The sequence below is a fragment of the Sycon ciliatum genome, chromosome 1 (genome assembly GCF_964019385.1).
Source record: "Sycon ciliatum chromosome 1, ocSycCili1.1, whole genome shotgun sequence".
Classification (NCBI taxonomy): Eukaryota; Metazoa; Porifera; class Calcarea; order Leucosolenida; family Sycettidae; genus Sycon; species Sycon ciliatum.
In genome coordinates this window covers 48,413,802-48,432,638 of record NC_088643.1, presented here as the reverse complement: position 1 = coordinate 48,432,638, position 18,837 = coordinate 48,413,802, and the positions used below count along the sequence as shown (strand labels likewise).

Genomic DNA, 18,837 nt, shown 5'->3' with positions numbered 1-18,837 from the left:
CGGAGGGGGCCAGAGTTTGGAGTGCACCGTCATTGGCAGGACTTCTGGTGCCTCGTCAAATCTTGCTGTCGTCGGAAACGTTTCGGGCAATGCATGCAGATCAGCGGCAGTGATTCCCTATCGGCTGCAGCAAGACGTTTTCCACGGTTGCAGTTATGGCGGTTAAAACCAGCCCGGGACTTGAAGCAGCGATTGCAGCGTTGACAATGCTGGAAGCAGCAACTAGCGAGAGACGCCGTCAATGCCGTATCTGCATGTTCAGGGAGTGCAGGCTGGCAGCGATGAACTGCAAGCCCACCCTTACTACGGAACCATCGGCAGCAACTGACGCACTGTGCTGAACCACGCTGTTGGTGGACGGGAAGTTGGCGCTCAGCCAAACACTTGTGCCGTGCCTTGTCTTGAGGACGAGAGAAAGCCCGGTTGCAAGATGAGCAGAGTACGGATTTCTCTACTGCCCGAGGAGGCTGAAAAACCAGAACCTGCTCTCGCCAAGCTGACCGGTCTTGTGCGCAATCAAACCAGTTTGGAATGGACTTCGTGTCAGTAGCCACAACGTCTCTCCACCTACGCCTGGGACCGCAGAAGGGGCGCGCAGCCAACAAACGACCAAACAACAGCTGCAATGGGACACGGTCCTCCGACATCCGAGCCACATGACCAAGCCACTCTAAACGACGATGGCGCATCTTAACAGAGAGTGGCACTGGGTCACCCCAGTGACGACGTAACTGCGCAGACGTGATGCGATCGGATTGCTGCTGACTGCGAGGGATGGCTAATATTGTGCGGATGCAGCGATGATGAAAGGCATCCAAACGTCTACTATCAGCTTTCAAGGGCGTCCAGCACTCACTGCCGTACAGCAAAATGGACAAGACACAGGCCACGTATAGCTTTCGCTTACTGACTAATGACAGCGAGCGATCCGACAAGACTGGAAGAAGAGCTCCAAAGGCTTTGGAAGCCTCAGCTATGCGGCGACTGACGTCAGTAGAGGAGCGGGCATCCGGTGTCACGACGGACCCCAGATAAATGAAGGATGGAACGTGCTCCACAGTATCACCGTTGACGTTCATATCGGCTCTATCAGGCATGTTGACTTGGCTACCTGCCACGAGAAATTTCGTTTTAGCAGCGTTGACGCAGAGGCCAAAGGAAGAGGCAACCGTGCAGAATGTTTCAAGGCACTTCTCAGCACCAGGGCGGTCTTCAGCGAGCAAGACCGCGTCATCTGCGTACTCAATGTCGTTGATGATTGCGGCAGTAGACTGGCGAGCGGGCTTTGAGAAAAGGTTGCCATTGATGCTAAATTGGATGGGGATGCCAGGTGGATGGTCGCTGTCCTGCATCATTTGTGCCCACCGCTCAAGCACAACACCGAAGTACAGATTAAAAAGTACTGGGGCCATCACACAGCCTTGACGGAGGCCATTGTTGACCGCAAACGGCTCGGTAGTGCTGGCACCGACGCGCACAGCTGCCTGCATGCTCTCGTGGAACGATTGGATTAGATTGAGGAGCCCTTCAGGAATGCCTAGCCTCCCCAATGCTAGCCAGAGTGCTTGGCGTGGTACGGAATCATATGCTTTCTTCAGGTCTACGAAGACACAGAACAGCTTCTGACGGTGCTCGTACGATTTCTCGATGAGCTGGCGAATGGAAAAGATGGCATCAGCGCAGCCGCGACCAGGGCGAAAGCCACACTGGGATTCTGGAAGTTCTTGTTCCGCGACAAGTTGGAGACGGTCCTGAATGAGACGGCCACAAACCTTGCCAGCGACATCTAGGAGGGCAATGCCGCGCCAGTTGTTGCAGTTGGTCAAGTCACCCTTTTTGGGAATCGGGACGAGTTGGGCATCCCGCCAATCCTGGGGAACCGTTCCGTTGGTCCATGCAGTGTGAATAACATCAAGCAGAGCCTCAAGCAATGGTGTACCACCAGCTTTAAGCAGTTCAGGTGCAATTCCAGATGAGCCAGGAGCCTTGCAATTAGCCAGCTGGCGTATAGCCATAGTGAGGTCCTCTAGCGAGGGAAGTTGGCCGAGTGACTCATCAACTTCACGCTGCTCAATGTGGTCAAAGATGGTAGCATCGAAGGTGCTGCGAACGTTCAATAGACGGGCAAAATGCTGCAGCCAGCATTTCTCTTGCCCCTCCTGGGAGCTACAGATAACTCCGTCACTGCCACGGATGGATGGGATGGAGATAGGTGATAATCCCGAATAGCACTTCTGTATATCACGGATTGCAGACCATGCGTGCTTGCCACTAAACCGACTTGACTCAACCACATTAGCTTTACGTCCAATCCACTCACTCTTTGCGTTACGCACGGCAGTTCTGCACTTGCCACGAGCCTCGACAAAGCGACGCCTGTCAGCGTCAGAACCAGAGGCGAGCCATTTGCGATGTAAGGCATTGCGGCTATCCAGCATAGGTGCAAGAACATCAGCACACGCTTCAAACCAATCAGGCTGGCGACGACGTGGACGGCCAAGATGCTTCTCAGCGCTGGTGACGATAGCAGATTTGACGGCAGACCATTTGTCCTCAACGCAGCCATCATGATTCCAGGATCGTAACTCTGACGCAACAGACGTCGCATATTGTTCACGAGTTTTACAGGTTGCAGCTCTCTGCGCTTCCGTCATGCAGGAGTGTTTGACAAGTTGTTGCACATCAAACTTGACAGGTCTTTTTGCACGCTTGTGGCAAGCAGATGAGCGGATGCGGTATGTGAGACACACAAGGTTGTGATCTGTACTACACTCAGCTCCCCTGATGACATGGCAATCCATGCAGTTGGACAGGTCTTGTTCCCGGACCATTGCATAGTCGATGCAGTGCCACCGCTTCGAGCGGGGATGTTGCCAGGTACACTTGTGGATGTTACGTTTCATGAACCAGGTGTTGCACACAGTAAGGCTGTTGCACGCTAAAAACTGGAGAAGCTCAGCGCCAGCCTCATTGACAGTGCCAACACCATGTGGGCCACGTGTTCCATACCAGCCATCGTCACAGATTTCAGCTCCAACTCTAGCGTTGAAGTCTCCCAAGATTATCAAGGAGTCCTGGGTGGGTACGGACAGAATAACTTCCTGAAGAGAGTCAAAGAAATCGTTCTTTGCATCGCGACTGGACCGGAAAGTCGGTGCGTAGCACACCACGACGTGGACCCAAATGTCACCGAACTTTAGCTTGCAGCGTGCGACACGCGATGAGACAGCAGACCACTGATTTCCCCCTGCTACGAACGCTTGCTGTGCGCGTCCGCGTAGTACGACTCCAACTCCTTCGCCTCGTTTGAAATCGTCCGTTGGGATGGCGCGACCTGACGTGAGAACAATTGCATCCTCGACACGGAATATATCTTTACCAAACCACTTCGACTCCTGGAATCCAGCCACTTCTATTTCGTACCGACGAAGTTCACTGACAACGATGTTGATTTTCTTGTCTTCCACGACGCGCTTTCCACGAGCAGCAGTTGAAACCGGGCCATCGATGTTCACTAAAGTCCTGACGTTCCACGAAGCAAATTTGACAAGAGCACCAGCTGGGCGCCTCCGACGGGTGCCTCCAAACTCTGGCTGCTTTGAAGCTGAAACTCTACACATCCGAGGGGTAGCTAGCCCACTGCGGATGGAGGACTACGGACGACGCGACAGTGACAATATCAAATTCAAATAATTGTCCTGTAAGTCACGTCGTTGGATCCGCTGCCCTAAATTCAAAAGGTCTACACTTGACACGCCAGGGGCTCTCCTAGCAAGCTAGGAGAGCCCTGAGTGTACCTACGCTGCTTCGGAGGCTCTAACTAGTCTCAGCAAATAGAAAAATTCCGGAGCTAGAAAAATTCAAACTGTCCCCCAAGAAGACAGTCCACACACACCACACACACACACACATGCGCGCACACACACACACACAGAATTGGCAGCGGCATTCTCACCATGGTAAACGTTACTTTTCCACGTCCCCCTGTAAAAATGATCGCCTACTTTGTTGTAGATTTGTTCGCCTGATCCATCTCGCTGCCCGTCTTTCATATCACCCGAATAGCGTGCTCGTTTCTCACCGCGGTGCTCACCAGTGTGGGTCTTTGGTCCCAACGGTCTTTGCTTCGTTTCACTTGGATCACCGCCACCAGAGCGGTCAACAGTGGTACGTGCCGTGTGTTGGATGTGTGGAAGATGTGGAATTCCGGACCCTGCTGACCTGTGCGCCCCCCCGGCTTCTGCAGGCCTTGAGCCCCTAGTTGATGTCGATGGTTTTCTAGCGGCCATCTGTGTGAAGTGAAAGTGAGGTCATATAATAATCACTATTACACGTATGTAGAGAGAAAGATGTATGGATTATCCCAGGAGTACGATGGGTATACCGCTGAATATTTTCACGAGTGAGTCAGCACGAAGGAAAATTGTATGGGATACGGTATACACCGAGTATGAATGGTATAATGCATTTATCCCATGTACTGTCCCAAATAGAGCGTGACCAGCACTAAAATCTCCCTTATTTACTCTCTGGCATGACCCGGGGAATATCCGTGACCCCAGCGGGGAATATTATTGACCCCAGAGGGGAATATCGCTCTATATTTCCCGCTCAGAACGGCCGCTGATTGGCTGAAATCGTCCAAATCGCTTCGTACCATCGTACCATGGGTTAACGATACACACATGTACAGTGTAGCCTGCGTGAGGTTCAAGCTGTTTCGACCACGGTACCATAATATAATTTTTTCCTGCTACTACGATAGTTAGGCCCCGGCGGATAATGCTAGCATTATATCTAGCATATTTAGCCCTTTCTGGGAACTAGCATTGCACTAGCATAATCAGCAGGTTTTGCAGAAAACTAGCATATTCTTGCAAAACATGGGATCTTCGTGAGAATTAATTCACAATTCCCTAGCCCTCGCGATCGCGGGAGGCGGGCGCGCAGCCTTGATCATGCATGATGATGATAATTATGTCAGTGCAGCTTGCAGTGGTGTACTCTGCAGGCTAGATCCTCTATGGCTCTACATGTAGCCTTGTAGTTGTAGGCTTTGTAGCTAGGTTCCGCAAATCATGGCTTTTCTCTCACTCTACAAAGTTCAAGTCTAGAATCTGGGGTCACGCAAATCTAGCCTGGCGCCTAACTACAGGATTGTACACATAGTGTCAGTGACGTACAATGGCCATCTTCCACCACAACTAATACTTCAGTCATGTAGTAGCTAGCGAACCAGTTACCTAATTTCCTTGTGACTTCCAGTTCCAGTACTCGTGCAAGACTATTGCAATCTTTGTTGCCATCTCGAGGACGGTCGATCGGATCCGTACGGGACCAGTCGATTGCAGAGAAATATACACGCAAACTAATTATAGAACTGTGTTCGCATCCGAAAACACTGGTTCACTTCAAATCTTCAATGTCTAGCCCTCTACCATGTCTACTACTTGTAGTAGATCTATGACTCTGGCTGGGAGTCTGGGCACAAGCGTTGGGAAAAAAAACTTGTGATGGGTGTACATGAGAAGGCGGTGAGAATGGGAGCGTTTTGTTTCCACTAACATTAAATTTTGCTTATTATTCTTTGTTAGCTGATGAAGAACACACATCATGGCTATGTCCGAGCAAGCAGCCAGAGACATCGTTGATCTAGTAAGCAGTAGCGATGATCACTTTGATTCCGAGTTGGACGATGAAGACGCCTCAGAATCAGAGTCCGAAGAGGACGAGGTCAGGACAGCGTGTGAACGTCTTCCCGAACCAGCCAGAGTAGCGATTTCCCGAAAACGATCTTTCCAGAGAAGTGGGAAGGAGTCCGTCGCTAAGCGTGGGCGAATTGCCGATGGAAGTTCCACATTGACACCTCGTGTCAGCGTCCACCATCGCGTGCAGCAATTTCCAGGGGAATATTTGACTGTGTCCAGTGGGAAGATTTACTGCAGTGCTTGCAGCCAGACAGTTCAACCGAAGAACAGCATTGTGAAATCACACATTTCGAGCCAAAAGCACAAGACGGCCAAATAGCGAAAGTCACGAGCCCAGCTACACCAGCAAGCGCTAACAGCTTCGTGGGAGAAGTACACTACAGACCATAAGAAGGAGCTGGCAGGAACAGGGCTATCTGGTGCTGTAGCCAATGATGTCCTCATTCGAAGAGCCACGTTGTAGAGTCTTTCCTCAAAGCAGGTGTGCCTCTGAGTAAGATAGACCACCTTCGTCCGTTGCTTGAAAGCAACTACTGTCGCATGACGTACAGCACTCACATGGCACAGTTGGTGCCGTTCCTGTTGCAGAATGAGCAGTCTATCATCAAGAAGGAGATTGCATCTGCAGCTCATCTCACCGTTATTTTCGATGGTACTTCACGCCTTGGTGAGGCTCTTGCTGGTGTCAGTATGGTGTCCTCCGCTACGTCGATGGCGATTTCAACATACACCAACGGCTTGTACGTTTCTCTGTACTGTCCAAAAGCCTAGCTGGTACCGAACTACCTCGAGAGCTCATCACAGTTTTGTCAACACAGCTGCAAGTTCCGAGCCACAAGGTTCTTGCCTTTGTCCGAGACTGTGCAGCTGTTAATGGTGTTGCTGTTAGGGTGGTAACAGATCTTTTTTTGACCCCATATAAAGTGGCATTAAATTGAGCACAACAAGCATTAAAACTAGCATAATGTGCCACTTTTACTAGCAGTGCTAGTAGCATAATCGCCGAAAATAACTAGCATTATCCGCCGGGGCCAAACGATAGTACTTCAAAGTAATATCAGGGAAAGATGTGCTATGTGGGTCATCGCATGTTATGTCATGATATAAGTGTCACAGAGTGCATACACCCCCTCCTTTCTTTGAGGCATTGGAACGTACAGCTTTTTTGCGTCACAGACACAATGCAGCAAGAGTTGGCCAAGGCTTTTCTTTTTCAATGTGCCAGACATTTCCAGCGTGCAACTTGGCACGTGCAATCCTTTTAGAACTACCAAATTCCTTCTCCGCACAATTGCATAGGTAGGGAAAAGGCTGGGGTAACGTATTGCATGCGCATACACAGACTTTTTAAATAATATTCTCAGAGCAGAGTCCTGGTACCAATGCTTAGCAGCTTTTCTGAGCAACAGGCCATTTGGAAAGCGCGATGACTGCACATGAGAGATAGATACAGTTTCCTACATAACAGTTCTTACAGTGATTTCGGGCAGGGCCTATGGAAGGTGTGCGCTACTGACTGTCGAGGACGGCAGTTCCTTCGAGATGGTGTATTTCCGCGCACACCAGCGCTTCGCTATGCGGAGCAGACGACGGCGCTATCCGGACATACCCCGATGCATGCTATCCGTGATTAGCGTGCACAAACACTAAACTTAGTGTAGATCGCTCACGACACACAACTCCCTGCCAGAGAGCGAAGACCGCAGAGCAAGAGAGTATCGATAAACCCTGGCACAGTGGCAGAAATAGGTGGAACTGATCTCACTTGCTGTATTTTCGAATCTCCCTGTCTCACCTCGGCTTTAGCACGGGATCCACTGCAAAGTTTTGCGTAAAGCGATGTTGTTATCCGCACACAGTCTGATACAAACCAAGCAGCTGAACATCGACACAGTCATCATGTGCGCGTTCACACTGCAGTGCAGTAGACCTACTGCAATGTAGATCTACTGCCGGCACAGTCCAGGAACGAAAGATTCTCAGTAGATCTAGGCCCCTGGCCTAGGGCTAGGGCCCGGCCCGGGGCGTTCATCAACCATGTCAACTGTTCGAACAAATAATAACGGTGGAATGTCCTGGCGATGATGACGAACGATCAGATCGACCATCTCCACGTACTACGTCACAGTACGTGACCAAACTCTTCGGAACTAATCCACCTCTCCCATCGGATGAGGTTGTGGAGTTTCGAGGAGCTTCGTGTTTCTGAAGACTTCAAGAGGCCAATAAGGCCACCTCTTCAGAAAAACGAAGCTCATCGAAAAGTCAAAGAGTGGTAATTCGAACGCGCCCCTACACGACTGTACTATTCATTATTGTCTAGGGCCAGTAGGGGCGGCGGCGGCCCGAGCAGTGAGTACCGTATCGTAGTCATACGAGTAGCGATTAGTGGAGTGTTTTTTGCCACTCTTGCCTATAACTACTAGTCTTGGTCTGTTGAACTGAGCAACAATCAGGCAATCAACCCAGACCCAGACTAAGAGTCAGACCCTGCCCCTGGTTTGCAGCAAGCCCCACACTGACCTGGCTAGAAATATCTGTCATGTTAGATCCCTGCCCGGACCTACATGTACATGATCAGTCAAGAATTACGGTGAAATGGAAATAAAAGGCACGGCTCGTGAGAGAACCAGTGCGACTAACAATTACATGGTTTTCCACAATAAGATCACCACCATGATGCCGCGCCCTCATCAGATGCTGTTCATCAAGTTCCCTCAACTACAGTGCTGGCAACTGAAATCCGACCCCTTTGGCGGCACGGCGCGCCGCCAAGGGGGTCGGATTTCAGTTGCCAGCACTGTAATAGTACAATAAAAGCATATAGCTGCTCGCACTGTGCCGCATACATGTACATAGTGAAATACAGTCATACACAAGTCAAGCTCAGTATCCAACTGATCAATGTACGTGTACCATCATTCACTGCCAGTGCAGTGTACTTGTACATGAGTACAGGCTGCTGGCCACATCTAAACAATGACGGTTACAGAAACATGGGCACATCGTTATAGCAGTTATCAGGTCAAAGATGAGTTGCACTGTTTTGCGGCAATGGCAAATCATCGAGTTCCTTGAGTTGGATACGTAAAATACGGTAAAACGTGCCCTAACTGGACGTTGTTGGTGCAGCAGAAACTATCTTGATATGACAGGATTCCGCTTGATCCAGGGATGCACGTTTGATCCACAGCACTTTGGTACAATCATGACAATTTGTCCAGTCAATACAGGATTCAGCTTGGTCACACAGGGTCCGGCAAACACAGCGGGTTTTACTGTGCAATGCATGGGTCATACTGCATGGGTCATACTGCATGGGTCATACTGCATGGGTCATACTGCATGGGTCATACTGCATGGGTCATACTGCATGGGTCATACTGCATGGGTCATACTGCATGGGTCATACTGCATGGCCATGGGTGTGGGTCATACTGCATGGGTCATACTGCATGGGTCATACTGCATGGGTCATACTGCATGGGTCATACTGCATGGGTCATACTGCATGGGTCATACTGCATGGGTCATACTGCATGGGTCATACTGCATGGGTCATACTGCATGCCCCATGGGTGTGTGGAGGTATCGTCATTCATATAATGCTGAGAGTAATGGATCAAGTCGGTTCAAAGTACACTACTCGTTCCCATTCACAGTCTTCCATCTTTGTGATGTCATGGAAGCCGAGTCAGAGAAGCCAAAATCTTGAGGGCGGGCATTAGGATTGGTAGTGACGCATACCAGGCTATGTTTTGATCTTTTTTCCCCGCATCAACACAACATCTTACTACATACTGCATTAAACGCGTGGTTTGCGTTTAAGAACCGGAGTCCAGTAACAACCGCCGGGTAGATGCCTTCTCGCTGACATACTGCCGGGTTGACGACTATCCTCTAGCTTCCACGATGCAGGCAGTAGCAGCAGCGAGGGAGGATTGGACTTTGGACACTCACCGTCCAGAGCGGGTGCGTTGACAATCGGCTCTTTGATTTTCCAGTTTCTGGGAATTGAGTTCCCTCTGTAGGCACCAAGCATGTGCCTGGGCTGTGATCTATGGTCATGCGCAGTGTGCGACATTGCATTAGATCGTTTGCGTGATGCGTAGGCTTGATCTGCTTGCCCTGCCGCCGCCGTGAGTCTGGGTTGGTGCTGGTGACCTACAGTATTCCTGAGCTCAGATCTTGGTGGCAACCTAGGTGGAGAGCTGTGGAGCAATGCACACACACATACACACCCCCACCCCCACACGTGAGTGCACATGCACACACACATACACACACACACACAACACACACACACGTGCACACACACACACACAGACACACACACGTGCACACACGTGCACACACACACACACACACACACACACACACACACACACATACACACACACACACACATACACACACACACACACACACACACACACACACACACACACACACACAAACAAACACACACATACATGAGTTTCTTGAATCAATCAATCATCAGGCAACATAATAATAACGTTTGTTATGTTGCCTGACAATATGTTTCCTTGGTGAGGACCCAGTCGCTTTCATTGTGTGTACAAGCTCCCACCATTAGGCGCTGCATCTGCCGCTAGGGTTTATCGGGTGTAAGCGGCCGTCGTGAGTTCCCTTCGGGAACGGACACGATAATTTTTTTTTTTTACAAGCTCCAGTGCACCCTAGCACTGTTGAGCATTCTTTCAAAGACTTTGGGGTGGACGGGATGGGACCACTTCTCCTGTAGACACAATGATATATACATATAGATTTACAGGAGACGCAGTCTTGTGCGGGTACATGCATAGAACTCGCACAGCAGTAGAATGTTACTGCCGCATTGGCCCGTACAGGTCACACATACAGGATACTACTAGCACATACAGGATACCGTATAGCACTGGTAGGTTCTTTCAACTAGCCTCCATGGCATGAATTATTCCGCAGTAGATGACGCGCCGCAGCCAAGCAGCAGAGTACACTGTAGCACTGAATGCCCCGAGACATGCAGGCCACTGTACTGTAAGCTATCAGTTCTGCAAGGATTTAACCTTAACCAGACCGTGATGTGTGGAGTGATTCCGTGCAGATACTGGAAATAGCGGCTAGTGTCGCAGGCAGTCGGAACTCATTCGCTATGGGTGTACAATTGGCACCAGGCCACGTTGCTTGATGCTTGAGAAGGCGTGAAACTCGGAGCGAGCTCAAGCGTCTCGGTCTCCATTCCAGGGAGCCATGAAATAGTGGGGTGTGACAATTTCTTGCTAATCTACACCGTGCATATGCCAGCAAGCTTTTTCCCTTGCAGTATTGCACTCTATGGGTAGTAGGGCTCTCGGTTTCTTTCTTTCTATTCACTATGCATGGCACCAAACCCAAGCATTGGATCAGGGGACGCTGCATGTTCACACGCACGCACGCACGCACACACGCACGCACACACACACACACACAGTCTCACCTTGACCGTGGCAAAGTCACACGTGTGTGCGCAAAGAAGCCATGACGTTCTGTAGTCTCTCCCAGCCGAGCACCACACCCATCATCATCATTGTCATCATCAGAAGCAGCAGCAGCGCAGGCAGTGTTTTCAGACCTGCAGGGAATCATTGCATATTCAGCTGCTGATGTGAGCTTGACTTTCTCCTGAATCTCTGCTTCATCGCCTTGGTGCATTGGTTCGTGCCTACAGCTGGCATGTGGCACGCTCAAGCTGTGGAGAAAAGGAAACCTTTCCGGAGTCCCAACTCTAACGTACATATAGTCGTTCACACTTTTCATAGTCATGTACTCGGGTTCATCACTCCCGGATTCCCGGCGGTCATCAGGGGTCATGTTCGGTGACTTGGGTAGTGGATTAGGATACCTCCCGGCCCAAGCATGAGGTTGTCTTGGCGACGTCTGCTCTGACCGGTCCAGACTGCTGGTTCTTGCTCCTGTGGGCATTCTGCCAAACTGCACTGCCCCGGAGTACACATACTCATTGTATGGGTCATCATCATCAAAATTGTACTCCACTGGCCTGGTAACATTGTCTTCCAAGGAGTTGCTTCGACACGAGGTTTCTCTCTGCCGCGGGGTGATGGCACCCGACTCTGCTACAGCAGCTGACACATCTGATATTGCTGGACACTTGCACTCGTCATCGTTCCTGGCAAGTTGCTCAACGAAAGATGTTTCTTTCGTTTTTCCGCTGGCCAATTGCACGTCCTCAAGGTGACATTTGCGCTCAGAAGCAGGCCTATGCACAACAGAATATATTCAGTGAGAGTAAAGTACAATAACGTGCGTGTGTCCATTGTACATGATTTAAATACCAGACCAGTTCTGCATTGAATCAAGCATGCGCTACATGGTTCTGTACCCTGACATCTTACACCCTTCTTGATGTATCCAGCACCGCCGGAAGCAGTTTTCAATTGGTCCGGTCATACCATAGTCTTCCAGACAGTTTGTGTATAACATGGCGGGGACATAATGCCCTCCTCACCGGTACACATGTGTAGGTGGCCATGAGTTGGCCCGGCGTTAACCTGACCAACCGGACCGGTTCTGGCGGGCCTGGTACCATGGTGAGGTTAACTTTTCACATTTTCATGAAGAGGAGAGTTTCGTTCAATTTAGGATCCGGTATTTGGGATATCTCTACAAAGGCCTCAACTATTGCAGTGGTTATGCACAGGTAGAACTTGGTGTGCAACCAGCCTCGGATTTAACTACTGCTCGCGAGCAACGGCACTATCTTCAGACCTAGACACTTGCAAGTAGTAAGTATTTGACTGCATATTTTCAACCTCACGAATAATGACAGCCTACGAATAGCAACACTGCTCCTATGCCCGATCGATGGTCATAATTCACAAGGTTGACTGTACTAGTATTCAAGATTGGGCCGATGTGTAGGATGCACTTACCTGCTTGCACTGGACACAACCAGCTGTGCACACGGAGGTGACTTGCTATGTGTCGCTGCTGGCACAGCGTGGTACGCATGAAGACCACAGTCACGGTTAAAAGCAACATCAGCATCAGCAGCATCACCACCTCCCCAATCAGTGTTCACTGTCACGGATTCAATCTCTGAATGCTGCGGCATGAGCTCTGCACTTTCCTCAGCATCCGTTGCCGACCCACTGGCAATTATTTGGTCACCAGAGCTCGTGCGTTGTGAGCCGAGAATGTCCTTTGTACCCTCCTTACGTAAACTACTGCTTGGCGGATCTCCAACAGCACAGCCTGTGTCACCTTTCATTATCATATACTCTGGTTCGCGACCACTCTTGGATTCCCGGCGGACAGTGGATGTCATGCCAGGTGACTTGGGTAGTGGATTAGGAGACCTCCCGGTCCTAGCATGAGGTCTTGGCGACGTCCGCTTTGACCGGTCCAGACTGCTGGTTCTTGCTCCTGCGGGCATTCTGCCAAACTGCACCACCCCAGAGTACACATACTCATTGTATGGGTCATCATCATCAAAATTGTACTCCACTGGCCTGGTAACATTGTCTTCCAAGGAGTTGCTTCGACACGAGGTTTCTCTCTGCCGCGGGCTGATGGCACCCGACTCTGCTACAGCAGCTGACACATCTGATATTGCTGGACACTTGCACTCGTCATCGTCCCTGGCGAGTTGCTCAACGACAGATGTTTCTTTCATGTTTTCGCTGGCCAATTGCACGTCCTCAAGGTGACATTTGCGCTCAGAAGCAGGCCTATGCACAACAGAATATATTCAGTGAGAGTAAAGTACAATAACGTGCGTGTGTCCATTGTACATGATTTAAATACCAGACCAGTTCTGCATTGAATCAAGCATGCGCTACATGGTTCTGTACCCTGACATCTTACACCCTTCTTGATGTATCCAGCACCGCCGGAAGCAGTTTTCAATTAGTCCGGTCATACCATAGTCTTCCAGACAGTTTGTGTATAACATGGCGGGGACATAATGCCCTCCTCACCGGTACACATGTGTTGGTGGCCATGAGTTGGCCCGGCGTTAACCTGACCAACTGGATCGGTTCCGGTGGGCCTGATACCGTGGTGAGGTTAACTTTTCACTTTCTTATGGAGAGCGGAGTTGCGTATAATTTAGGATTTGGTACAGGGATGAATTTATCCTGTGTCGCATCTCAGTTTGCGATGCAAAATTGATCGACTGCTACTCAAAAGTCACCGTGGTTTGCAAAAAGCTGCGATACATACAGACTATCCATGCCTATCCTGCGCTGTCAAGTAGCATGTATACAGTGCAGTGTATGTGGTGCAGGCACTCTCAATTTGCGTGCACAAGTATGACTCAGTCGGTTTTTTTTGCAAATGGGCTTTCAGCATCACTCTCAAGAAGGACAATGTGGTAAATGTACAGTCACCTACCTGTGCCTATATATTTGGCATGGTGCATCCATATGTAATTTAACCCCGCTTCCTATTTCACACCTTCGCGTACGCACATGCACCTCGTATGCACCAGCGGTAACTGTTGCGTGCCTGTGCTGTTACATGCCTACTCTGTCCCTGTGTTCTCCACTTCTCCTTCTGTCTTCATCAAGTATAGTTTGTAATTCCTACCGGAGTGTGATGGTTGTGTTGGATTGAGAGAGTGTGCATGGGCATTTATCCTTAGTGCTGTTGCAGTAACGCAACAGTAAACATCCAACCTTCAAAGAAAAATGCTAATCAAAATCAAAGACTGCTACACAATTGTGATTTTGTATAGCAGAAACTGCTATGCGAAAATATGACAATAAATTCATCCCTGTGGTATTAGGGACATCTCTACGAAGGCCTCAACTATTACAGTGGTTATGCACAGGTAGAACTTGGTGTGCAGCTAGCCTCGGATTTAACTACCGCTCGCGAGAAACGACACTATCTTCGGAACTAGAAACTCGCAAGTAGTAAGTATTTGACTGCATATTTTCAACCTCACGAATAATGACAGCCTACGAATAGGAACACTGCTCCCATGCCCGATCGATGGTCATAATTCACAAGGTTGACTGTACTAGTATTCAAGATTGGGCTGATGTGCAGGATGCCTTACCTGCTCGAACTGGACACAACCAGCTGTGCACACGGAGGTGACTTGCTATGTATCGATGCTGGCACAGCGTGGTACGCATGAAGACCACAGTCACGGTTAAAAGCAACAGCAGCATCACCACCTCTCCAATCAGTGTTCACTGTCATGGATTCAATCTCTGAATGCTGCGGCGTGAGCTCTGCACTTTCCTCAGCATCCGTTGCCAACCCACTGGCAATTATTTGCTCACCAGACCTCGTGCATTGTGAGCCGAGAATGTCCTTTGTACCCTCCTTACGTAAACTACTGCTTGGCGGATCTCCAACAGCACAGCCTGTGTCACCTTTCATTATCATATACTCTGGTTCGCGACCACTCTTGGATTCCCGGCGGACAGCGGGTGTCATGTTCAGTGACTTAGGTAGTGGATTAGGAGATCTCCCGGTCCCAGCGTGAGGTTGTCTTGGCGACGTCTGCTTTGACCGGTCCAGACTGCTGGTTCTTGCTCCTGCGGGCATTCTGCCAAACTGCACCACCCCAGAGTACACGTACTCATTGTATGGGTCATCATCATCAAAATTGTACTCCACTGGCCTTTCAACATCGTCTTCCAAGGAGTTGCTGCGATACGTGTTTTCCCTCTGCCGCGGGCTGATGGCACCCGACTCTGCTACACCAGCTGATACATCTGATATTGCTGGACACTTGCACTCGTCATCGTCCCTGGCGTCTGAATGCATGAGCTCTGCACTTTCTTGAGCATCCTTTGCCAACCCACTGGCAATTATTTGCTCACCAGACCTCGTCCATTGTGAGCCGAGACTATCCGTTGTACCTTCTTTACATAACCTACAGCTTGACGGATCTCCAACAGCATGGCCCATGTCACCTTTCATGATCTTATACTCCGGTGCGCGACCACACTCGGATTCCCGGCGGACATCAGTTGATGTGCATCGGGGCTCGCCTAATGCTAGTAGATTAGGGGGTTTCCCACTCTTGTGATCCGCAGGTTGCACTGATGGTGTCGGCTGTGACTGCTCCAAGCTGGCGTTTCTTGTTCCTGTTGGTATTTCACCAGACTGCGCATACTCAGAGTACGAGTATGCATATTCATTGTACGGGTCGTCATCATCCAAATTGTACTCAACTGGTTCAGCAATAGCCTTTGGCGAGTTACCCCGGCACGACATGTTCTCTCTCCGATGGATGATTCTGTTCGACTTTGCCAAATCTAGTAACTCATCCGGTTGCATCGAACACCCACGCTCATTGTTGTTCGCTGGAAGCTGGTCCGGCGGCTGTGCTTCTCTGCTGATTCCACTGAGTACGTACGCTTCCTCGCGTTCTTCTCTATTGTCAGAAACAGACATACATACAGCAGAAATAGATCAGAGTAAAGGTTGTGTACATATAATTATACAAGAGAAAGGAGAAGGGACACATTGACACGAGTTATGAGCAACTGTCCACCACTGTAGCTAGATGATAAACGTTCATTGAGAAAGTGCGCCGGCAAGACACACCACATTTCCAGAGTGTTGATACGATCAACGGCCTGACACCTGGCTCCAACATATCTCCAGAGTGCAAGCCAGCAGCTTTCCAACTTGGAAGTGGGTTACCGGTAAGTAAACTGAGACTGCTTGAAATGCCGGTCAAGCCATTGGCTCAGAATCTGAGCTTTAAATGCTGCACTTATGATGAGTCGTCACAATCTATATTATGGCAAAACGCACGTCATGTGAATGTAGTCAACTCATCCATGACAAGGCTAGTATCATTCAAGTGGAGTAATGTAGGATATTGGCATTTGGGTCTGCCCAATTCATTTTCCTGCAAAGCTCCTACGGTATTCACCTTCAATAACCTCCGAGTCGCCCAAGTTGGTTGGTGTGGGGCTTCGAGTTTTCGGTTACGGATCACACTGTCCACTATCTTATTGGTCTCATCATGACTTGATCCAGTAACAGCCGTCCTTGTTGTGCTTTGGACATGCGTAGGAGCTAAGTAAAAGGACGTTTAATGTTTCGGCACTCTCCGGCTATAGGGCCTCTGAATCATCTCACTTTCTGACGGTCCATTAGCGCTATAGCTTACAGTGGTGGACAGTTTCTCTAACTAATAATATCATGTGTCCCTTCCCATTTCTATAATATACTCAGTATCCGAATCCGAGAGGGCACAATCATGTGCTGAATAAAGAAGTCATAATGATTCAGGGTGCCACAACTCAGGATTTTTCGGTATCTGAGATACTGCCAATTAATTTTGAGGTTTCTTTTACGCCTGCCATTTTTTGGTGATGCAAAAGTCAACGCTTATCCGCAGGTTTATTATGCATTGACAAGTACATAGTGACTATTGTGCAACATGTAGCCAAAATATTCTGCCTTGGAATACCAATTAATTATTTACCTCGAACCAGTCCACGCTCTGTCCTTTGTGGGAATTTCGGAGGACGACATCAGCAGTTGGTAATTTCCGCTCGATCAAATCCAGAGCATTCCAAGCTTCGCAAGGACTGGAGCTTCAATTTTAGTCCAAACGCCTCGAAGGAAGCCTCATTTTCGTTCCCGCTCCATTCTTGCGAATGAAGCTACTTGTAGAATCTGATTTACGACTCATAGTAGCTGTAGATCTGCCGTGCAGTGATGCCCTTGCGTAGACCTGTGGCCATAGGCATAATAATAAGCCGCATAGTGGCTGTGCGCGTGCAGTGCAGTGCAGGTCAGTCTACCAATGACATTACGCCGATGGCGATGGTGTCACAACGAGTTTCGTGCCATGACAGTGAAGCCTACCTGCAGAAGACAATCAGTGAAGAGAGTTGCCACTGATGTGGCAGTCGAGCCTGGTCTCCAACCGCTGACTGGAGAGCTCTTGCTTCAGTACCGGACCGCTGTCACCGACGACCAGGCCCGATTGAGGCAAAACGAGAGGCGGATAGCTTCGTGACATGACAGCGAACCTGCTGTCTGAAGAGAGTTGCCACTGATTTGTCAGTCGAGCCTCGTCTGCAGGGCGCTGACTGGAGTCCAGCGGAGAGAGAGAGACAGACCTCAATCACACATGACCAAGCCCCGATTGTATTTTGAGGCTAGTGCCAGTAGTCATGGTAGTGGTGTGTGGGGTAGATCATTCGAGCGTGTGTTTCTACCTTCTAGACGTAGTAGATCTACAGCCAGGTTTTTCACCCTTTTCATCGGCAAAATAATTATTGAACATCCTCCTTTGGCAATTGGCCTTACCTCACTCACCGGGACGTTACAGCACCGTGACTCTGAGAACTAGAACTTCGTAGTCAGCGTTTCAACGAAGCGGAGCATGCCACTTAAAAAACTTTCCTACCCTCGGTTTTCTCAGTCAGTGATGGGATGGAAAAGCCTGCCAATAGCTTCTACACTGAGCTGGTCACGTCTTTAGTACCGGTATTCGACAGGACGAAAATAGCAACCCGGCCAAGGGAATTCGTGGACTCGGGACCGTCTTTCATTTGCTATTAGCATCACTTGTTGGTGTAGCACTCGTCGAAACCGGTCCCAGCCAGCCATTGACACAATCATCTGTCGTGAGGATGGTGGCTGAGGGGGTTATCTGATGATGCGGCACTAACTTGTTCGCTCCATGCATGCATGCACAACAACAATTATTACCGGTATGAAAACAATGACGGCGACGACCACAGCGACAGCGGCGATGACAACAACACCAACACCACCACCACCACCAACAACACGTGACAACAATAAAAACAACAACGACAACAACAGCGACAATAACAGCGACAACAACAACAACAACAACAACAACAACAACAACAACAACAACAACAACAACAACAACAACAACAACAACAGCAGCAGCAGGAACAGCAACAAAAATTCACGATCCGCGTATCCGTAGGAACGCCACCCACCCTTCATGAATCAAGGTGCAGATGCAGCTCCTAAAGCAGTGGGAGGTGAGTAGATCAGACCCACCACAAAATGGTCAACGACCGAAAATCCCATTCTCTGCATGCATGGCTGGAAAAAATCCTTCCACTTCCAAGCAGGACTTAAACCTGGTACCCTCAGTGGCCTT

The 18,837-nt window shown here is 49.5% G+C and overlaps 1 protein-coding gene across 1 annotated transcript; it reads right to left on the bottom strand.

Moving 5' to 3' along the window:
• Positions 1–8,572: 8,572 nt before the first annotated feature.
• Positions 8,573–18,353, bottom strand: LOC135830372 (uncharacterized). Its single transcript, XM_065342635.1, has 5 exons — positions 17,170–18,353; positions 14,773–16,104; positions 12,641–13,438; positions 11,188–11,967; positions 8,573–9,919 (listed from the first exon to the last, which is right to left on the bottom strand). Exons 1-5 carry the CDS (start codon positions 17,217–17,219, stop codon positions 9,514–9,516), a joined length of 3,366 nt encoding a protein of 1,121 aa, XP_065198707.1. The 5' UTR covers positions 17,220–18,353; the 3' UTR covers positions 8,573–9,513.
• Positions 18,354–18,837: the final 484 nt, after the last annotated feature.

Bases quoted from the DNA above. Each gene is read 5' to 3' on its own strand.
- LOC135830372 (XM_065342635.1), bottom strand. From the start codon at position 17,219: ATGTCGTCCTCCGAAATTCCCACAAAGGACAGAGCGTGGACTGGTTCG. The intron at 11,968-12,640 runs GTAAGTGCATCC...TGTTGTGCATAG, and splicing joins GTTGTGTCCAGTGCAAGCAG to GCCTGCTTCTGAGCGCAAAT. The intron at 9,920-11,187 runs GTGAGACTGTGT...ATTGCTCCACAG, and splicing joins GTGACTTTGCCACGGTCAAG to CTCTCCACCTAGGTTGCCAC.